Source organism: Labrus bergylta, chromosome 19 (assembly GCF_963930695.1).
Source record: "Labrus bergylta chromosome 19, fLabBer1.1, whole genome shotgun sequence".
NCBI classification, from domain to species: Eukaryota; Metazoa; Chordata; class Actinopteri; order Labriformes; family Labridae; genus Labrus; species Labrus bergylta.
Window position 1 is genome coordinate 7179966 of NC_089213.1, and position 17587 is coordinate 7197552.

The following is a 17587-nucleotide window of genomic DNA, read 5'->3' on the forward strand; positions in this document are numbered from 1 at the left end:
TGGTGTTTAAAAGTTCAAATCACCGCGTTGCATTCATTTCTCAAAACAGACGTCTCAGTGTAAATATCTCTCTTTAACAAACTGCCAAACGTCCACAGAGGAACAAACCACGTTTCCTGAGTCTCCAGCTCCACATCCGAAAACGAGCAGCTGATGCAGTCAGTTCCTAGAAAAAGCTCGAGCGGGGTCGAATATCTCGGCTCTGAAATACATTTTCCTCTTTTTCCTGAGCGGAGCGGCAGAACGGTTCACATTTATTGTGCGTTGCATTTTGGAGGATGATCACATGCATGTGGTCAGAGGCAGTGAACCCAGCCTACCTCTCAGGTTACAGCCTATATATAACACCCCACCCCACCACACCCACCTCCCTCCGCCCCCCCCTACCTCCCCTTCCAGCACCACTTCTCTTGAAGCTCCGTCTCCCTCCACACTGGTCCTGGTCCTCCACTGTCATCAGAGATCCTCCTCTGTCCCTCACTGTTTATCCTCTACCCGCCCAGCCATCGTCTGTCTGCAGGAGAACCACAGGCCTCTTCTTTTAATGCCAACTGCTGTGCCTTCTTCAGCTGACTTTCTTTGGGATTTAGGCGGGGGTCCTGGAGATCTGAGCTGAGAGGGGCTGCAGAGGACAGCCAGGAGAGGCGGCCCTCTCCCCTGAATCCGTCTCCTCTCTTTCTTCCTAGTTTTGGTTTGAATCTTTCAGGCAGAAGTGGGGGGTTTGGAGGTCTCCCCTCACCATGGATCACTCTCTGTTCGGTTGCCTCCGCAGCCCCCACGCCCCCCCTCAGGGTCTGCACCCCGCCATCACCTCCTCACCTTTGACCCTGCACGGCCGGAGTGACCACATCTCTTACCTGGACCTACCCAGCTCCTCGCCGCCTTGCAGCTTCTCTCCAGGTGAGGATAATGGAGTCTTCAGCGCCCCAGCACATCGAGCTCACCTGTCCCAGCAGCCCCCGCCCGGCTGGCCCGCCCCCCTGCAGATGTCCTCACAGAACACTCGACACGGCGTCTGTCTGCCTCCGCTCGAGGCCTCGGCCCCAGAACTTTGCTCAGAAAGCTCAAACCTGTGCAGAACAAACCCAGGTTTGGACCGTGGAGACCAAACGGGCGTATCAGTGGATTATGGACAGGAGGGTCTATCCTCTGAGGATGCAGAGGGAAGGAGCAGTAAAGGACAGAGTGAAATAACAGGTAAGATCAAAGTTTAGAGACGTGCATTTTTGCATTTTATTAAGAAATAATCAAGAGAAAATTATATTTTTAAACTTTCACATGTGACTTTTCCATGCCACCAGAAGATAATCGTTCGAAACTGCACACTGATTTTGCAGAAATGTTAAATTATTCTGACAGCAGAGCTCATGGAGATGTTTTTATATTTGATAGCAAAGTCGTTAGTTCTTCAGAGGAATATTTTCTCATCGCTTAAACAATTAATTATGAAGGAAGGTTGAGACTAATGTTGTAGTTAATCCACACTGACCCAGACCAAGACATACCCGAGACCAGATTGCTCCGTCGCCGAGACAAGACCAAGATATTTAGGGATCGAGGCCGAGTAAAGACCAAGACCATAAATATCAGTGAAAAATCCTCCTCCTGTGCACACTCACTTTGATCGTAGCACCAGGAACGTTGCAGCCGTAACTGCGAAAAAAATAAATCTAATTTAGGAATGAATTAAAGTGATTTGTTCTTTTCTAAAGAGACTAATCAGTAACGACGTGGAAATATAGCCTTTCAGTGGTGGTCTTGATTTTAAATATGGAGTCCGCCTAGTCTGAGACCGAGACAAGACCAAGTAAAAACTATTTTAGATTCTTTATTTAACTTTATTCAGAAATTGTTATAAGAAAGAAATGATTGATTATCATTTCAAAATATTCAGATTAAATCTAACGATACTTTCTGTTCAACAACAGTTGGCTTTGATGCAACTTGATCACATTGATTTTATGATCTTCTAATATTGGTTAAAACATTTAATTCAATCAGTCAATTACTGAATAATAATGATTCTTTGATGTAAATTATTTTACATTAAAAAAAACCCCGAAATACCCCTTTTCTCATAATCAGGCCTCTCTTCTTCAACTACTGATGGAAAGCCACAAACTGTAAGGAAAGCCACAAGCAGAGAGCGCCCTCTGCTGCTTAAAAAAAGAACTGCTCTGTATTATTGACCCAATACTGAGTCATTTATTGTTTTTCAATTCAACAAAAAATGCAGGAAAAATCCTGAACACTGTCTGAATTGTAAAAACAAACAAACAAAAAAAAACATTGTCAATAATTACCAAAGTGTTTCTATCATTTAAACAGTGACCTCTCTTTTTCTCTCTCGGTTAAAAGTATGATGAAGTCTGTCTTTTTTTTTTAAAGCTTCAGTGCTTTTCTGATATTATCAACCTTTAAAATAAAGAAGATCATATCTTCTTTTTATTTAAACATCTGATTTTAAATAGTAGAATTTTATAAACTCAGAAATGAACATTATCAAACATTTTGGAAACCATCAAAAGGAAAAGGAAAAAAAAAGATCAAACAAATTACAACCATCAGCATTCAGTTTAATTCTTGAACCATTAAGAAAAAAAACCCGATATCTTTACGGACATTTTCCGTATCAAAAGATTAACTTTTGTCATATGGCGTTTAGACATTCGAGGGAGAATGTTTTTATATCCGCCAGAAAGAAAAAAACGGACGACAGATGACGGTGAGTGATAAGAAACATTTTGTGTCTCTAGTTTGTATTCTACAGAATATTTAATAGGAGTGACTTTGCAGAGTCGGAGTTTTGCAGTTTTTATATTTGGGTCCATGAAAGGAGCTGCTTGAGAGAAACATGTTCCTCGTAGTTTCAGATGAAAGTGTGTGAGCACACAGAAAGACACTATAGTTCTTATTTATCTACAACTGCATATTTAATATCATCAAGAGACGCTGAGGTGTGTTCAGTCAGTGAGATTCAATCTCTCAGATTTATCTACCAGGGCCTGAAAAGAAGCCAAGGAAAGAAAATGAGAAGTTGAATGAAGCAGTTCATTTTTGTTTATCATAAATAATCATACAAATGTTTTTAAAATGATCCAAAATACCTAAAGAAAGAAAGAAAGAAAAGAAAAAAGTGCATACAATGGTTCCTCGAACTATGAAGACGTTCCTGCGGTCTGAAAACGACTAATTAATCATTTCTTTAGGAAGGATGTCAAAGTGCTATAAGGCTCCTCGTCACTCTCTTTTCATTTTATCACATGAAAGAATCTGAAATATAATATTTTTAATTTAAATATTTTAACATGTATTTTTTTTTCATATATATATAAATGTTGGAAAAACTTTGTTAAAATCCCCCATCATGCAACGGTTTTAGTGTAAAATGGAGCTTCCCTTCAGGTTATTAAAAAACCAGGAACTAGCAAAGAACACACAGAGGTCATGACCCCGGCTGTGGCCTTGAACCGCCTTGAACACATTCGTCTGAACAGTTTGTAAAGTGAAAGGTGAAGAGAAAGTGCAGGTTAAGCTTTGGCTGAATGAAACTTTACTTCCTGGCAAACACACGCACGCGCTCACACACACGCACGCGCTCACGCACACGCTTTCCATTGAGGACTCAACAGAGCACATCATCTGAGACATAAACCCACAAGACTCAAAATCAGGAACCATATCTTTACGATTCCCCCCACCCCACCCTTCACCCCCCCCGAGTCGACGTTCCGGGGTCAGCAGATCCGGATCTCTGACTGACAGTTTGAACACTTTGAAAAAGATCCAGTGAAGCTGCCAGGGACCAAACCCCAATCCAATTTCCTAACTCGAAATTCACTGGCACTCGCAGCGGCCGCAGCACTTTTTTATTACTCTGAGTTTTTCTGGACATAAAAAGAGTCGAGTTATGATGAAATATACAAAGTTTCTGTCCTAAAAATATTTAAAATAGACGTTTTATTGACTGTAAGGCTGAAAAAAGTGACTTCCCGTCTGTCAGGAAATACAACCATCCTGAATAGAAACTTTCATGGAAAACAAAACACATCAAAGAATGAATAGCAGCAAATGAAACAACATAAAAGACGGATTGTATGACAGAAAAATACCAATGCTAAATGTGTTTGTGTAATAGTTGTGTGTGTGTGTGTGTGTGTGTGGTGTGTCACATTACTGCTCAGACGGTGTGTGTTTTCCTGGCACACTGCAGTCTGTCAGCACGCCGCACATTTACACGACTAATGAAATGTCAGCTGGATTTACGCAGCGAGCTCGGCAGAAATGATTATTCACTTTGAAGGATTACTCAGGCCATTGTCACCGTCCACCGACCACAAAAAACACTAAATATGTTTGAAATACGACTTTCATGACAGACGATATGAGAGGAAAGTATGATTTCACCGTGAAAGCTCGAAAACAATCGGGGGAAACGTTGAGTGTTTATGTGCAACACGAACGGTCAAGTAGGACTAAGTAGGGTCCATTAATGTTTCTATGGACAACATGTGGCTTCATCTCACTTCACTGAGTCCTGAAAACGTGTCCCTTTAAAAAACATTATAGTTTTACTTCATAATTCCACTTGACTCATTCTTCCAGCATTCATGACAATAATATAAGTTTAGTCAGCTATAAGTCTGTCACCAGAAAATAATTTTTGTATTGAATGAATCAACAAAGCATGCATTATTTACCTTCTTGTTCCTCACACCTCATTTTTTGGACTTAAAGGTCACATATGTTGTGACCTACACTTCACCATGTTTCTCTAACACTAATATGTGTCTCTAGTCTGTCAACAAACTCCCCAGTGATGAGAAAAGTCCATCCTCTCCGTCTTTTAACCTGCTCCACTTTTCAGAAAATGTGTGCTCAAACAGGCCGTTTGGAGATGTTCCCTTCATGACATCACAAAAGGCAGTAACCCCTCCCCCAGGTGGGTGACACTCCCACAGCTAGGTGTTTGTTCGGCCCTCTGAGTCTGCCTTCTCACCGTGTTCAACAACAGAGTTAAAGTTTACTTAAATGTCTAAGTGGATTATTTAAAGACGACATATTACACCCCTGTTCCACCTTTTCAAACAGTCCCCTGTGGTCTAAATGAAACATCTGTGCTCTGCTTTGGTCAAAATATAACATGAATCAAGCACCAGAGGAGGTTTGTGACCCTGTATAAACCAGCTCTCTCAGAACGCTCCGTTTTGGTGTGTGTGTCTCTTTAAATGCAATGAGTTTTCCTTGTAGACATCACTCCTCTGTAGTGAGAATTAAATGGCAGATGTGCGCAAAAGTTTTGATCTAGGCTGGGGCTGGAGTCCATGGGTGGAAATATAAGGAGAGGGGAGGGTTTTTCTTTTTCCCACTATGACATCACAAGGAGAGCAGATTTGAAACGGAGTATTTTTCTCTGTGTTGTAAGACTTATACCGACCACAAACAAAAGACTGAATGGGCTTATTTCATATTTTGTGGGTAAGTAGACACTCAGGTTACCAAATAAATGTTCAAAAAAACTGTAGAAGTGGATTTTTCATTATCTGTCCCCTTTAAGACAGGCTTTTCCAACCTTGAGGTCCCAACCCCACGTGGTGTCGCATGGAATTTAAATGGGGTCGCCAGAAATTTGCGTTTATTAATTAGTAAAAAATATAGTGAACACAAGCCACTGTGCAGAGTCTCTGTCTATCATCTGTTGAGCAGAAATGTCCTCCCAGTCTTTCTTCCTCTGTATACAATAATTTTCATGAAAAAAACCTAAATGTGGTCTACAATGTTCAACTTCAACACAGTAGAAAAACTACAACATGATTGAAACAAAATAATTTGTCCAAAAAGCTGTATGTGATTTAGATGCTTGGGGTCGCCAGAGTTTTGTGAAGTCAAAAAGCCCAAAAGGGTCAGGAACCACTGACTCAAGATCTCTGAAAACAATCTAAACTTTGACAAACAAACTGGAGTTATTCTTTACAGTCCATGTTCTCTGAAAGAGCTCTGAATATTCAGTATTTTGTTTAATACAAATGATATATGACATTCATATTTAGTTTTATACTTCTCTGACTGTAAATTATTAAATGAAGGCATTCAAGAGTAAACTTCGGTCTGATTCCGGGCGCTTCAGCACTCAAAGCGCTGCAGTAAAATCTGATTGGCACTCTAATCGTGTGCTCTCATATTATTTGTGTTTCAGAGAGGCCCTGCACTTTATCAAACGCCCCTCGTGTCTTTTCCTCTGCCCCCCCTTTCTTTTCTTTTTTTTCTTTTGGAGGCTCAGCTGTGGCTGGAAAAAGTTCTGTTTTTCATTTCAGAGTCCCTGGACGGGAGCTATAAGTCAGACATGAACAGCAAGCCGAGGAAGGATCGCACGGCCTTCACCAAAGAACAGATCCGAGAGCTGGAGTCGGAGTTCGCTCACCACAACTATCTGACCCGACTGAGACGCTACGAAATCGCCGTCAACCTCGACCTCACTGAAAGACAAGTACGGTAACACGCTGAACCACAGGAGGGGAACCACTGGTGTCCTTCTCTGTCTTAAGAGTCGAACACTTTCAGTCTTATGAGAAAATCTAAATTATGCTGCAAGACGTACTAAGAAACTCTAAGATTTACGGAAGCCCTAAATGGACAAACATCCATAAATTTAACGGGTTAATTAATCAAGATCTCGATAAAAAACGCTGAAATAAGTCTGTTATCACCAAAGAAAACAGCGTTGTTATCCCAATGAGACAAGACAAATAGGTTGGGATCTCAAGAAAACAACCATGAGTTAAATGAAACATTCATTGATGCATGTCAGCTGAGGGCTTCTGTCAAGATTTCAATGTCGCTGAAAAAACTTAAATTCTTCTTTTCAACCTTTAAATAAAGGTAACAAGAATAAAAAAACGAAAAAGAAAAAACTTATAACAAGAATAAGTTTAGATTTTGGCCATAAATCCACAATCAGTGTAAAATAATTCCTACAATTTGGAAAACTAATGGGCAGATGAAGTAATCAATACCAGTTCCATCTGTTTTTTTGTATCAGTTCAGATGAAGAGAGGAAGGTAAGAGAATAAAACCTTAGTAAAATCTGAAATAGGTGCATTTTCAGGTTGCTTTGAATCATCTGCTTTGCAACAATTTAAAGAAACCACTCTGAAGAGGATAACGAGTGTTTTGTTGATGATCTAGCTAAAGCCGCTTACAGGTTACCGTTGTTTTCAGGCTTTGAGGGACAAAAATCCTAAACGGCTTGGAGGGAATTTAAAGCTCCTGTGAGGAGATTTTTGAGGGTCATGCAAATTAGTTGGAATCAATACTGATGCCTCTTTATGAGCAACAAAAGCAAACAAGCAGAAAATATCAGCAGAAGGATGATTTCTATGTTGTTTTCTTTATGCCTGTGAACGCTGACAGCGGTGTAGGTGACAGAGAAGCAGATTACCAGCACGCTTCAGAAACAGACTTTAACCTTTCCATTCTGATCAGAGAAAAGTTAAAGAGCTCAAAGAAAGCAAGAGGAGAGATGTTTTTATCTCCAGAAAACATTACTACCAAATGTGCAGGAAAAGTTCAGCAGAGATCAGACGCACCATCTGTCCAAAGGGGGCGCCAAAACTGACACAGAGCTGCTCCTCAGTTCTGGAACTCTCTGCCACCGGACATTCGCAATGTTGACTCTCTCCCCATCTTCAAATCCAGACTCAAAACCCATCTGTTCAAGATCGCCTACTCACTCTGACATTTTAACTGTAATTACACTGTCAACAATTCCATTTCTTTATTGTATGCTGTTTTTGTTATCCATCGCTGTTTTTAAAAATGTTGATTGTTGTACAGTGTCCTTGTGTGTCCTGAAAGGCGCTTATAAATAAAATGTATTATTATTATTATTATTACAAACCAAACGTTACTCACAGGAGCTTTGACAAGCATTTTCAGCATCCCTTTAATTTAACTGATTTAGGTTAAATAAAGTTATCAGGACATCCACTTTACTCTATTTCAGCTTAAAGGATGGATAACCACGCAGTCTGTATGGGCTAATGACATTTGACTTAGATCTCCCTCGAATGAGTGAAGCTAAATAAGCTTTTTTTTTCTAGTCGAAGACTTAGCAGTGATTACTTCTTTATGTAGTCTGTGAGCTTTTAAAGAGTCTTCATGTACAGTGACATCATGCGTCAGTGAATCACTTCAGCTGAAATTTGGTTTTCATTAACAAAATGTTCACAGCAGAAGAAAGCGTCTGTGTTTTGACATGAGCAAACGGTTGGACATGTCATGCTAATGCTCGGAGGCTAATCGATTCCAAACCACACGGACTCTTTGAAACGTGAGCGGGCAGCTCTGTACGTGTGTGTGAAGTGACTCCGAGATGCAGTGTGTCACACTCCAGATGGTTTTCTTAAAATCTCTACGAGAAACATTTGTATGAAGTTAGCGTGCCGCGTGTGCTGCTGTTCAGATTTGGCTGTGAAACGTTTGTGTGTGACAGTCATGGTGGAAAATGACGGATTACTGTTTCAGGCTATTCCTGGAAAGAAGAGGGAATAAAAAGATGAATAAATAAAAGGATATAAGTGAATAGGGAAACCACACCACGTCGTGACAGCTGGAATTAGAATAGGGACACTAAAAAATAGAGATTCTTTAAAATATGTCGATTTATGAGAAATCAGAGGTTGGGAAATATACTTGGGTGGCTGTGACTAAACCTATTTTGAATACACTGCAAAATTAGATTATTGATTAAAATGTACATTCTGTATTATCTGCAGTTATTTTGATACTCTTTCATTCATTTATTTTCTAGAACTGCTCTGACTGTGTGTTTGTGTGTTAGGCGTGTTGAACTTTAATAATGAAAGTCACTGACTGTATATAAAGATCGACGACATGTCTCCAGCTCCTCCTGTTGTACAAAAGTGAAGTCCAAATACTCCCCCGCAACTTGCACTCATTTATGGGAAGTCTGTGCTGTAGAGTTCAGCAGGTGGAGCAACGGTACTGAGGTCCTGCTCCTTTCCGCTTTCCAGAACAACAACACACACAAATTACGGATAAAACGCCATGGATCCCTCGAGTGGGTTTCTGTCCCCAGCTGAACTGATTCTTGTGTCGGTTTGAAGCAGACACTCCTGCATCAAGGAGAGTTAAATGACTTATGTGTATGTGTTCATTGCTCACTGTTTCTCCTGTAGGCACACAGCCCTGCAGGAGCCTCATTTCTCAACAGAGCTGTCAATCATGGCGACATATTATTTTTTAATAGCATCAGATAACTAAAACTAAACACGTATAAATCAGCGTAGTAAGAACTAACTATGACAAAAAGCATGTTTGAGAAAAATGTATTCCACGTGTATTTTCATTTTTAAAGCTTGACCCGTGTCCCATCTGTTAACATGGAGGAGACGGAGCTTATGACATATACTGCAGCCAGTCAGTAGGGGGCGCTCCAAACGATTTGGCTTCACTTTTGAAGAGCCATCATGTCGTATAGAGTTCATGATGTGAACCTTAAACATGCTGGGATTAAAAAAAACATGTTAAAAATGATTTAATCGGGACACAAGAGATGAGCTTTAAAGTATCCCAGCAACTGTTCACAATTTTAGAGGTGTGAAGCTCCAAATTTGTCACTTCTTTTCAGGTGTTAAAAGACAGTAGAGGTTGTATAAATATTTAGAGCTCTTTACACTCTCCTGTAAATGTCTTTGTCTGACTTTAAAGACATCAAGCTCTTAGGTCCAAAAACAACCTCAGAGGTCTGTTGGCTCGGAACGATCAGTGTTTGGCTCGGGCAGCAGCCTGGACAACTCACCCAGGATTCAGTTCTTCCTGTCTGGACTCGGGTCCCTCATCACTCCCCCTCACATTGGCTGCTTCCAAATGTCGCCAACAGAGGTCCAATAAATCTGTTAACTAGTGCTTCATTCTATATCGTCAGTGATTTTACTGACATTTTAAGGCTTCTGCTCTCAGCCTACCATACAGATTTAAACATGCTGTTTGAAAATGGGACCTTTCTGCAGCTTTAAGGTTTGTATCACAGAGCCTTAAAGCTGCACAAATCTCCCCAGTTTACTGGAGAATTTCAAATGGTTTTAGCCTGCACCAGAGGACTTGACTTATCTTATTTCATTTGACATTTTAAGTCACTATTTTCAGTCACCAGAGTTAAAAGATGTGTGTTTATTTCTCTTCATATAAGAGCTCTGGTTTGAAATGTTCAGACTGCTGGTGTATAAATTTGTGTGGCGGTGGTGGAGGGGGTTTGCAGTGAGGCGGTTTAAGAGAGCTGTGACAGAAGAAGCCGTCAGTAGAGGACTGGCTGTGTGTATCATTAGTCCAGATTGGATGTCCCGGTCTGAGGCAGCAGATTATTCAACACTCTGAGATATAAACACGATACGAGAGGAGGTCGAGCCAACAGGCTGCTGTGACTCATGCATCAGCAAATACATGTTTATAATGAAATACAGTACGACCCTGTGATACTAACTAACATCACTCATCCAAACATCACGCTCACAACCAGAGAGCAACATGAACTAGAAAAGACATCAGCATACTGCACTCTGACTGAGAGGACACACTTACTTCTGCTCATATATGCTGCAATTTTGAAGACAAAAAAGTATGCTGCAATTTTGAAGACAAATGAGACACTAGTTTTTCTGAAATACATTTTCTAACAACTTTAAAGGAGAAATAAATACAAGATATCTACTGACTGAAATGATAAAGTGATCTTACTATCTGATCAGACATTAAGGAAACATGCTATGTTGAAGTGCTGGCTTCTCTGACAACAATGCAGCAGCCAGTATGTCCTCCTTCTAACTTTAGATTCTGCTCCTGAATGCTCTGGATTTGTTTGGACCAGAGAAGGTAGGTGGTTTTAAGGCGACCCCCCACACGGCCGTTTTGGACGCCCCTCGGTTTACCAGATATGAGAGCAGTTATCAGGTCAAACCAACAGGTGTTGCAGCGATGGAAGCGGGCAAGAGAACTGGTTCAGATAGAAGTGATTGTACCCGACCTAAAAAGCCTCTGCATGTTTCTAATAAGCTCCACGAGCAGAAACGTGCTCAAACTAGGATCAATATTGGAGATGCTTTTGAAAAATGGAGAGAGGTTAGAACGCAGAAAGGTTTACAGACCGATGCAGAGCTGGATAAACACTGAAGCTTCAATGTCTGCGACATGGCAACCTGTGTGCTAGTGGCTTGAATAAACTTCATAGCCTTGATGAAGAACATTTGAACTGCTGGTTGATCATCATTAATGTTTGTCTTTTGCGTTTCCTCTCAGGTAAAAGTTTGGTTCCAGAACAGGAGGATGAAGTGGAAGCGTGTAAAAGGAGGCCAGCAGGGGGCAGCGGCACGGGAGAAAGAACTGGTGAATGTAAAAAAAGGGACATTACTGCCGTCTGAGTTTTCGGGGATCATAGGGTTGCAGCGCTCATCGAGCCCGCCGAGGACGACCACCGAGGAGGACAGTCAGGACAGCGACCAGAGCTCCCAGCAGCTTCAGCTATGACTGATAATGGTGCTACTGGGCAAGACAGACGCCACAGACACGCCGGTGAGAAGCGAAACAAAAAATCACATATAGAGCTTCCTGAGAGGAAAGACTGTAAAGTGTGATCATTCCAGAGATGCTTTAAATTGAAGAAAGGACTTTTTGCACTGTGACCTTTAATGTCAAATTCTTCTCCAACAACAAATTAAACATCCAAATGTTTCTACAATGAAGTGCACTCCTTCTGTTGAATTTCAATAATTTATCAGTCAAAGGCTGTAACCTCTTTCAATCCAAACCTTCTCATGTGAGTTTTTACATTATGAAATAATGTACATGGAGTTTTTATTATTATCTTAATTTGCTTCTCACCTTGATTTTGTGTCTGTTTTAATGCTTTAATGTGACTGTTTTAACTTATATTACCTTCAATAACTTTCCATAAGTGATGATCCCTTCGAACTACTGGGAGTTCTTTTTTATTTCAAAATAAGAGAAGGTTTGTATCCAAAAAGGAAGTGAAAAAGCCTTCGCTTCCGAAAATAAAAAGATGCTAAATAAAAGGTACAAAAAAAAAGTTTTTGTATACAAACTAATTACATTTTAAAAATGCCATTAACTAGCGACTAACTTTTGAACTTTAGTGATGTCAACTCAAATAAATACAAATATTTTTCCCTTTTTACAAAAGGTCTATCTCTGTGAGTATCCTTTCTGTAATGTCATCAGACACTTAGAATACCAATATGAGCCTGTCAGTGTCAGAAACAGGAATTTGAAGAACGTAGTCACACTTTGACTGCATTCATCACAGCTTGTTTCACTGCTGCAGGCTAAAGAAATCTGAAACTTTTTGCTCCATTTTTAGGATTTTTAATAATACCAGCATTTTACCCTGAATACTTCCATCATTTTCAGATACAAAAGCTACAAACGACTAACCCTGAGTTTGTCCAGAAATCCTTGAATCACTAAACCTCTCCTGGATACTCTCTTGTGAGAAGATGTTGTCTTGATTGATGAGTGTGTTTCTGTGTGTCTACAGTGTGTGAGTGTGCATTATAATCCATGCAGTGAAGTCTGGGCTATGAGCAGCTGCAGATTCACTCAGTGGCCTTCAGTCGCTCTGTGGCTTTCTGTTCCCTCAGAGCTGCCTGGTGGTCGCTCGTCGTACCCACTGTTTTCTCTCTGTGCATGTGTTTCAGCACTTTGTGTCACCGTTTGATGGAAGCGGTACACAACACAGCAGCTCCCTGCACGGGAAAAAGAGGGAATGAATAAGGGATGTTCATTCATGAGGTTCGTCTCATCTGGCCAAAGAAAAAGCTTCTTCTGTCCCAGATGGGAATAATACAGAACTGACTCACAATCAAAGCTTTAAACAAGTACAACTGTTTCCAAAGTAGTCCCTCTAATGAACCTGTTCTCTGCTGTGTCTTTGCAATCAATGCCATTCTTGACTTTTTGTCATTTTTGTCATTGGGTGTTATGTCTGCATTCATCTGAAATGGAAGACAACTCCACCGTAGAGCAGAACACTGAACACGTTAGTTATTGCCGATTATTGAAGGGTCTTTTTGTCTGTTTTTTTTTGCATTTTTTGGATAGGAAAGCCAAAGAGACAGGAATTGTGGGGGGGGTGACATGTGGCAAAGGGCAGAGGTCAGATTTGAACCCATGATCACTGCAAAGAGGACTATAGCATTAATACATGGGGTGTGTGATCTAACGCTAGTTTATTTGGCGCCCAGCACAGGGTTCTTCTTGGGGCAACACCCATATGAAGGCCCTGACCAATCGGAAATGTCCGCATTTCTGCAGCTGGGGCAGTTGGAGGCATCCGTCAGCTTCTTCCTATAAATCTCATCTGGGTTTTTTCTGAATATGAAGCATTGACTTAGTCCTGAAGGTCCTGAATAAAAGGGTAACTCATTTCTTCTGCAAGCATAAAGAGTTCAGGCCATCCTCTTGGTGAGAAAAGTTCAAGAGGGGTTCTGCTCCTGTTTAATTTCCATCTAAAGGACAATTCAGGTTTGTATTTTTCCTAACCAGAGGATGAAATGCTCGAGGTATCTGGTCAGTGTAATCCTGATCCTTGGTGAAGCTTGGACCTTGACCCCTGAGGGAGCAGATCTCCTCCAGCAGGAAGAAGTCTTGTTGTCATCACAGTCCAACGAGCCAAGATTCACAGAGCCAGCCGAGGACTTTCCCTCAGTCCACCCCGAGTCTGCTCTGCTCTCCAACTCAGTGATTTAGTGAGATTTACAGCGCTGCCAGGGTGTTGATGGGTGCTGCACGCTAACTTTGGGAATGCTTCAACAAATCTTGAAGCTGAAATCAGAGTCTCAGTTTTTCCTCAGTGAGCGTGGATGTGTCTGTACTGGATTTCTCACAGATTTGTACAGACACTTTGGGATTCTTCCATCAAGTTCATCTGGGAAATATTAAAAACGGCCATCTGTGAAAAATCCACAACTGCTGCATGTTTATTCAGATAATCAGCATCACTGGAGGGTTGTGGATCTCATTGTGTCTTCATGGGAGAGAAAATGAATGTTGGATCTTGAAAAGTCTTCCACATGTGTGTTAGTTCAGTCCTGGTGAATGTGTAATAATGTGTTGCTAACCTTTCTGCGTCTGACACCACGCTGTGACAGTGGAAAGAGCGATCCGGGGCCAAAGAATCTTCCCGTGCAGGAAGTTGTTCAGATTCTGCAGATTGCGGCCGAATGAGACTGAATGACGAAACTCAGGAAACCACAAACTCTCCAATAAACTGGCAGCGGACCCTGACTGACAGCTGCTTTACCCATTTAGAGTTGCAGTAAATTTGGAGCCAGACCCATGCAGGTTCATGAGGACTATTTGTGGTACAAGAAGAAACAGCTGCATGGACTCAGGATGTACCTTTACACCTGGACATCCCGAAGACTCATTTTATACTAAACAGACTTCCTGTGAGAAGGGCCAAAGTGAACTGCACCAGCTGATGACTTTCGAGAATGCAGGATTCTGATATGGACTTCTTATGACACTCAACTACATGTAGTTAGAAAAATGTGATGTATTGTGATGGCCTGACTAAAACTGGACTTTTAGAATGCAGGTAAACATATTTTGTATATTTTAGAGTCAGTCAAACACACTGTTTGTTTACTTTATCATATCAATATGTTACAAGCTGTGTTTGTTTAAACAACTAGGACAACAGAGGACTCAAACAATGGCTAAAATCAAAACAACAGTGCTCACATGAATAGCTTCATGAACTGGTTTATTGTTTGATCATGCTGCCTTTGCCCTTACGGTTCCATTTATTTATTCTCCCATTATTGTTTTCTCTGTTTATCACTTTTCTCCCTATCTTAATTGTTTGTTTTTTTCAAAAGCCTCCTGTGGACAGGTGTTGAGAACTAGCATGCTTGCTAAAACACTTAAACAATGCATCTGGTTCGTCCAATGTATCTGTGATGTCCATGCCAAATAAAGTCTATTATTATTACTATCAGGGTTGGTTTTAAAAGGTTCAGTGGTAGCTGTATTTATGGTTGAAAAAGCAGCATCTTTAGTTGAGTGTAAACTGAGAATCATTTCAATGAACTGTGACATTCTTAAAGAAAACTCTCATCTCAGACACATTTTCCTGCACGTGTCTTTGCTGTTCTTTGTTTTTTTTTTTTTTTTTCGTTTTCCGGGGGATTTCCAGGGTCTTCCCTCTTCCATCCTTTATTCAGCTCAGTGTGTTCATTTTTCCAGAGTTTTGTTTTCCGCTCATCAGGACGTTTTACCACAGCTGATCCCGTCTCCCCGCTGCCCCACTGCCACATGCTGTCATTGCCCTGCCGGCTTTTTCCGACCGCTGGCTCCCGACGCCGCAGCAGTCCTTCATTAAAGCTCCACTCCGTCGTTCCTCACAACCACAAATAACCCCGACTGTGTGGAAGAGGACATTTCCTCCTTTTTCCCCTTTCTTCTGATGGTGAAGGTGCATGGCACCTAACGAACAGAGCGGATCTCAGTCGTTGAACGTTCAAGAAAAAAGGCATAGAGTAAGTTGATCTGCAGACAGAGAGTCTAAATAAAAGGCTTTTGGTAAAGTCTTGTGGTGAGGAGCTGGCTGCTCCTCAGGGGCTAAATAAAGCTGGAGGAGGAAGAGGAGGGAGGTGAAGGAGAGCAGGTTGATGACAGATAAACCCTCATCCTGACCATCAGAGTCCTGGGGAGTCAAGACAGGCAGCAGCACGATTCTGACATTCTGTGACAAATAAAGTAATCTCATTTTTTTGCTAGCAAATTAGGCTTTAAAAACATGGACAGTTCATGAAAAATACTAGCGCATTTGCTGCTATCCTTCCAAAACGTAAGACTGCTCAATCCACAGAAATAAGAAGTCTAATAAACGTAACAACGTCTTTCTTTGAAGCATTTAAACAAAAGTTCCAAGATGTCATCTTTCTAATCTCCATTCTCCGAGCGCTTACGTTGCGTGTCTGCGTTTATCTTGCCTTCAAAATATCTCCCACAAGTTTTATACAAATCCAACCAGACGTTAACATCTCACCCTGCTGGTTCTCCATCGTCAAGAGCCAGAGCTGATAGTAAAATAAACGGAGACTGTTCCTCTCAGATTTTGATATTGAAAAACCAAACAGAAAATAGATCTGTATGCGAGAAGCACATGTGCCAACAGCTGTCTCCGACACGTGTTTAAATCAGTCTTTCATCGCTGCTTCTCTTTTTACCCCAAAACACTTCTCAGAAGAGGTCGGGTATGTGTTGAGCTGGGCACAAAACGAGAAGAGGAATACAGTGCAGAGACCGCAGTTAAACAAAGAAGAATTGGGTGGTAGAGAAAGCTGAGATTAAAGAGAGATAGATACAAAGCTGTACTCTCAGTGTGAAGCGTGTGTACTAAAGCCCTGATCAACAGAGGATAATAAAGTACAAAGAGGGTCAGGACTTTAGGATGAGGGGATCATAGCGAGGCTTTAAAGACACTTTTATGACCACAGCTCTGCCAAAGACATCAAGAGACATGCTATCCATTAGGCCCTCAGTAAAGGAACCACTCTGCAGATTCAAACAGCAGCCATTCTGCTCCGGTCGAGAAGCTGAAGTAATGTTATAAAGACGAGCTGCTGTGACCTCTAAACTTTAGTAATCAGAGACATTTCTAGCATTTCACAGCTTCTCAATTGATCAACCACTACAGTCAATGAATAGAGAATTTCATTGTAAATACTTATGATGTTTTTTTTCTTCCACTGCTTTTTGCAAATTGTATTCCAATTTCTTTGTTTCTCATTCATTTTGCCGTTAAATTTGGTGTATGGACGAACATTTTTTTCATCTAAGAATCTGGCAGCGTCCTGTATACCGTTATGACCAATATACCGGTATGATGATCAATGTATTATTAAGCAATCAATAGTGAGAGTGCAGCCACCACCATCACACATTGCACGACCTGTAGTGTCTGAAAATACACCTCCATTCATTGTTGCTCGCTAACTGTGGGGCAGCTTCCTCTCAGGTCTCAGCAGTGCTGGTTAACCTACGCCCTGGTCTACACACCGGTGTATAGATGCTCCCTGTGGATGTTTTTATTTAAAGAACAAACATTTCTCCCGCTGTACACGAGCTTTACCTCCAACAGAGAGGGTTTCATAAATCTTCTCTGAGACGTGAGGTTCCTGCCTGCTCAGGTTGGAGGGCAGACAAAAGCACCAAAACGTTCAGGAAACTTCACTGCAGCTGCACCCGAGGGGGCGAGAAATAACATCAACACCAACCTCAGCCACGGGAAAGGGACGGGAGGGGGGAGGGTGTCAGGAGGGGGGTGTAAGGATGACATGGACGACACAGTGAGAAAAATGAAGCTTGCTGCTCTCTGTGTGACTCGCCTGTGGATTGTTAAGAAGGCCCGCATCAGACCGGACTATCTAAGTCCTAAAGGGCTCATCGTAATTTAGAGGGCGGAGCCAAAGAACAGCAAGTTCACAAAGTGATTTGGTCGCTCTGAAAAATTAGGAAGGAGAAAGCATAATGCAATAATGAAAGTTAG

General features: G+C 41.3%; 1 protein-coding gene across 1 annotated transcript; it reads left to right on the forward strand.

The window, feature by feature from the left end:
• Positions 1-415: 415 nt before the first annotated feature.
• On the forward strand, positions 416-15142 carry LOC109987531 (homeobox protein MOX-2-like). The gene is made up of 3 exons (XM_029278203.2): positions 416-1197; positions 6315-6487; positions 11314-15142. The coding sequence occupies exons 1-3, from the start codon at positions 741-743 to the stop codon at positions 11539-11541; spliced, it is 858 nt and encodes a 285-aa protein (XP_029134036.2). The 5' UTR covers positions 416-740; the 3' UTR covers positions 11542-15142.
• The last annotated feature ends 2445 nt before the right edge of the window (positions 15143-17587 follow it).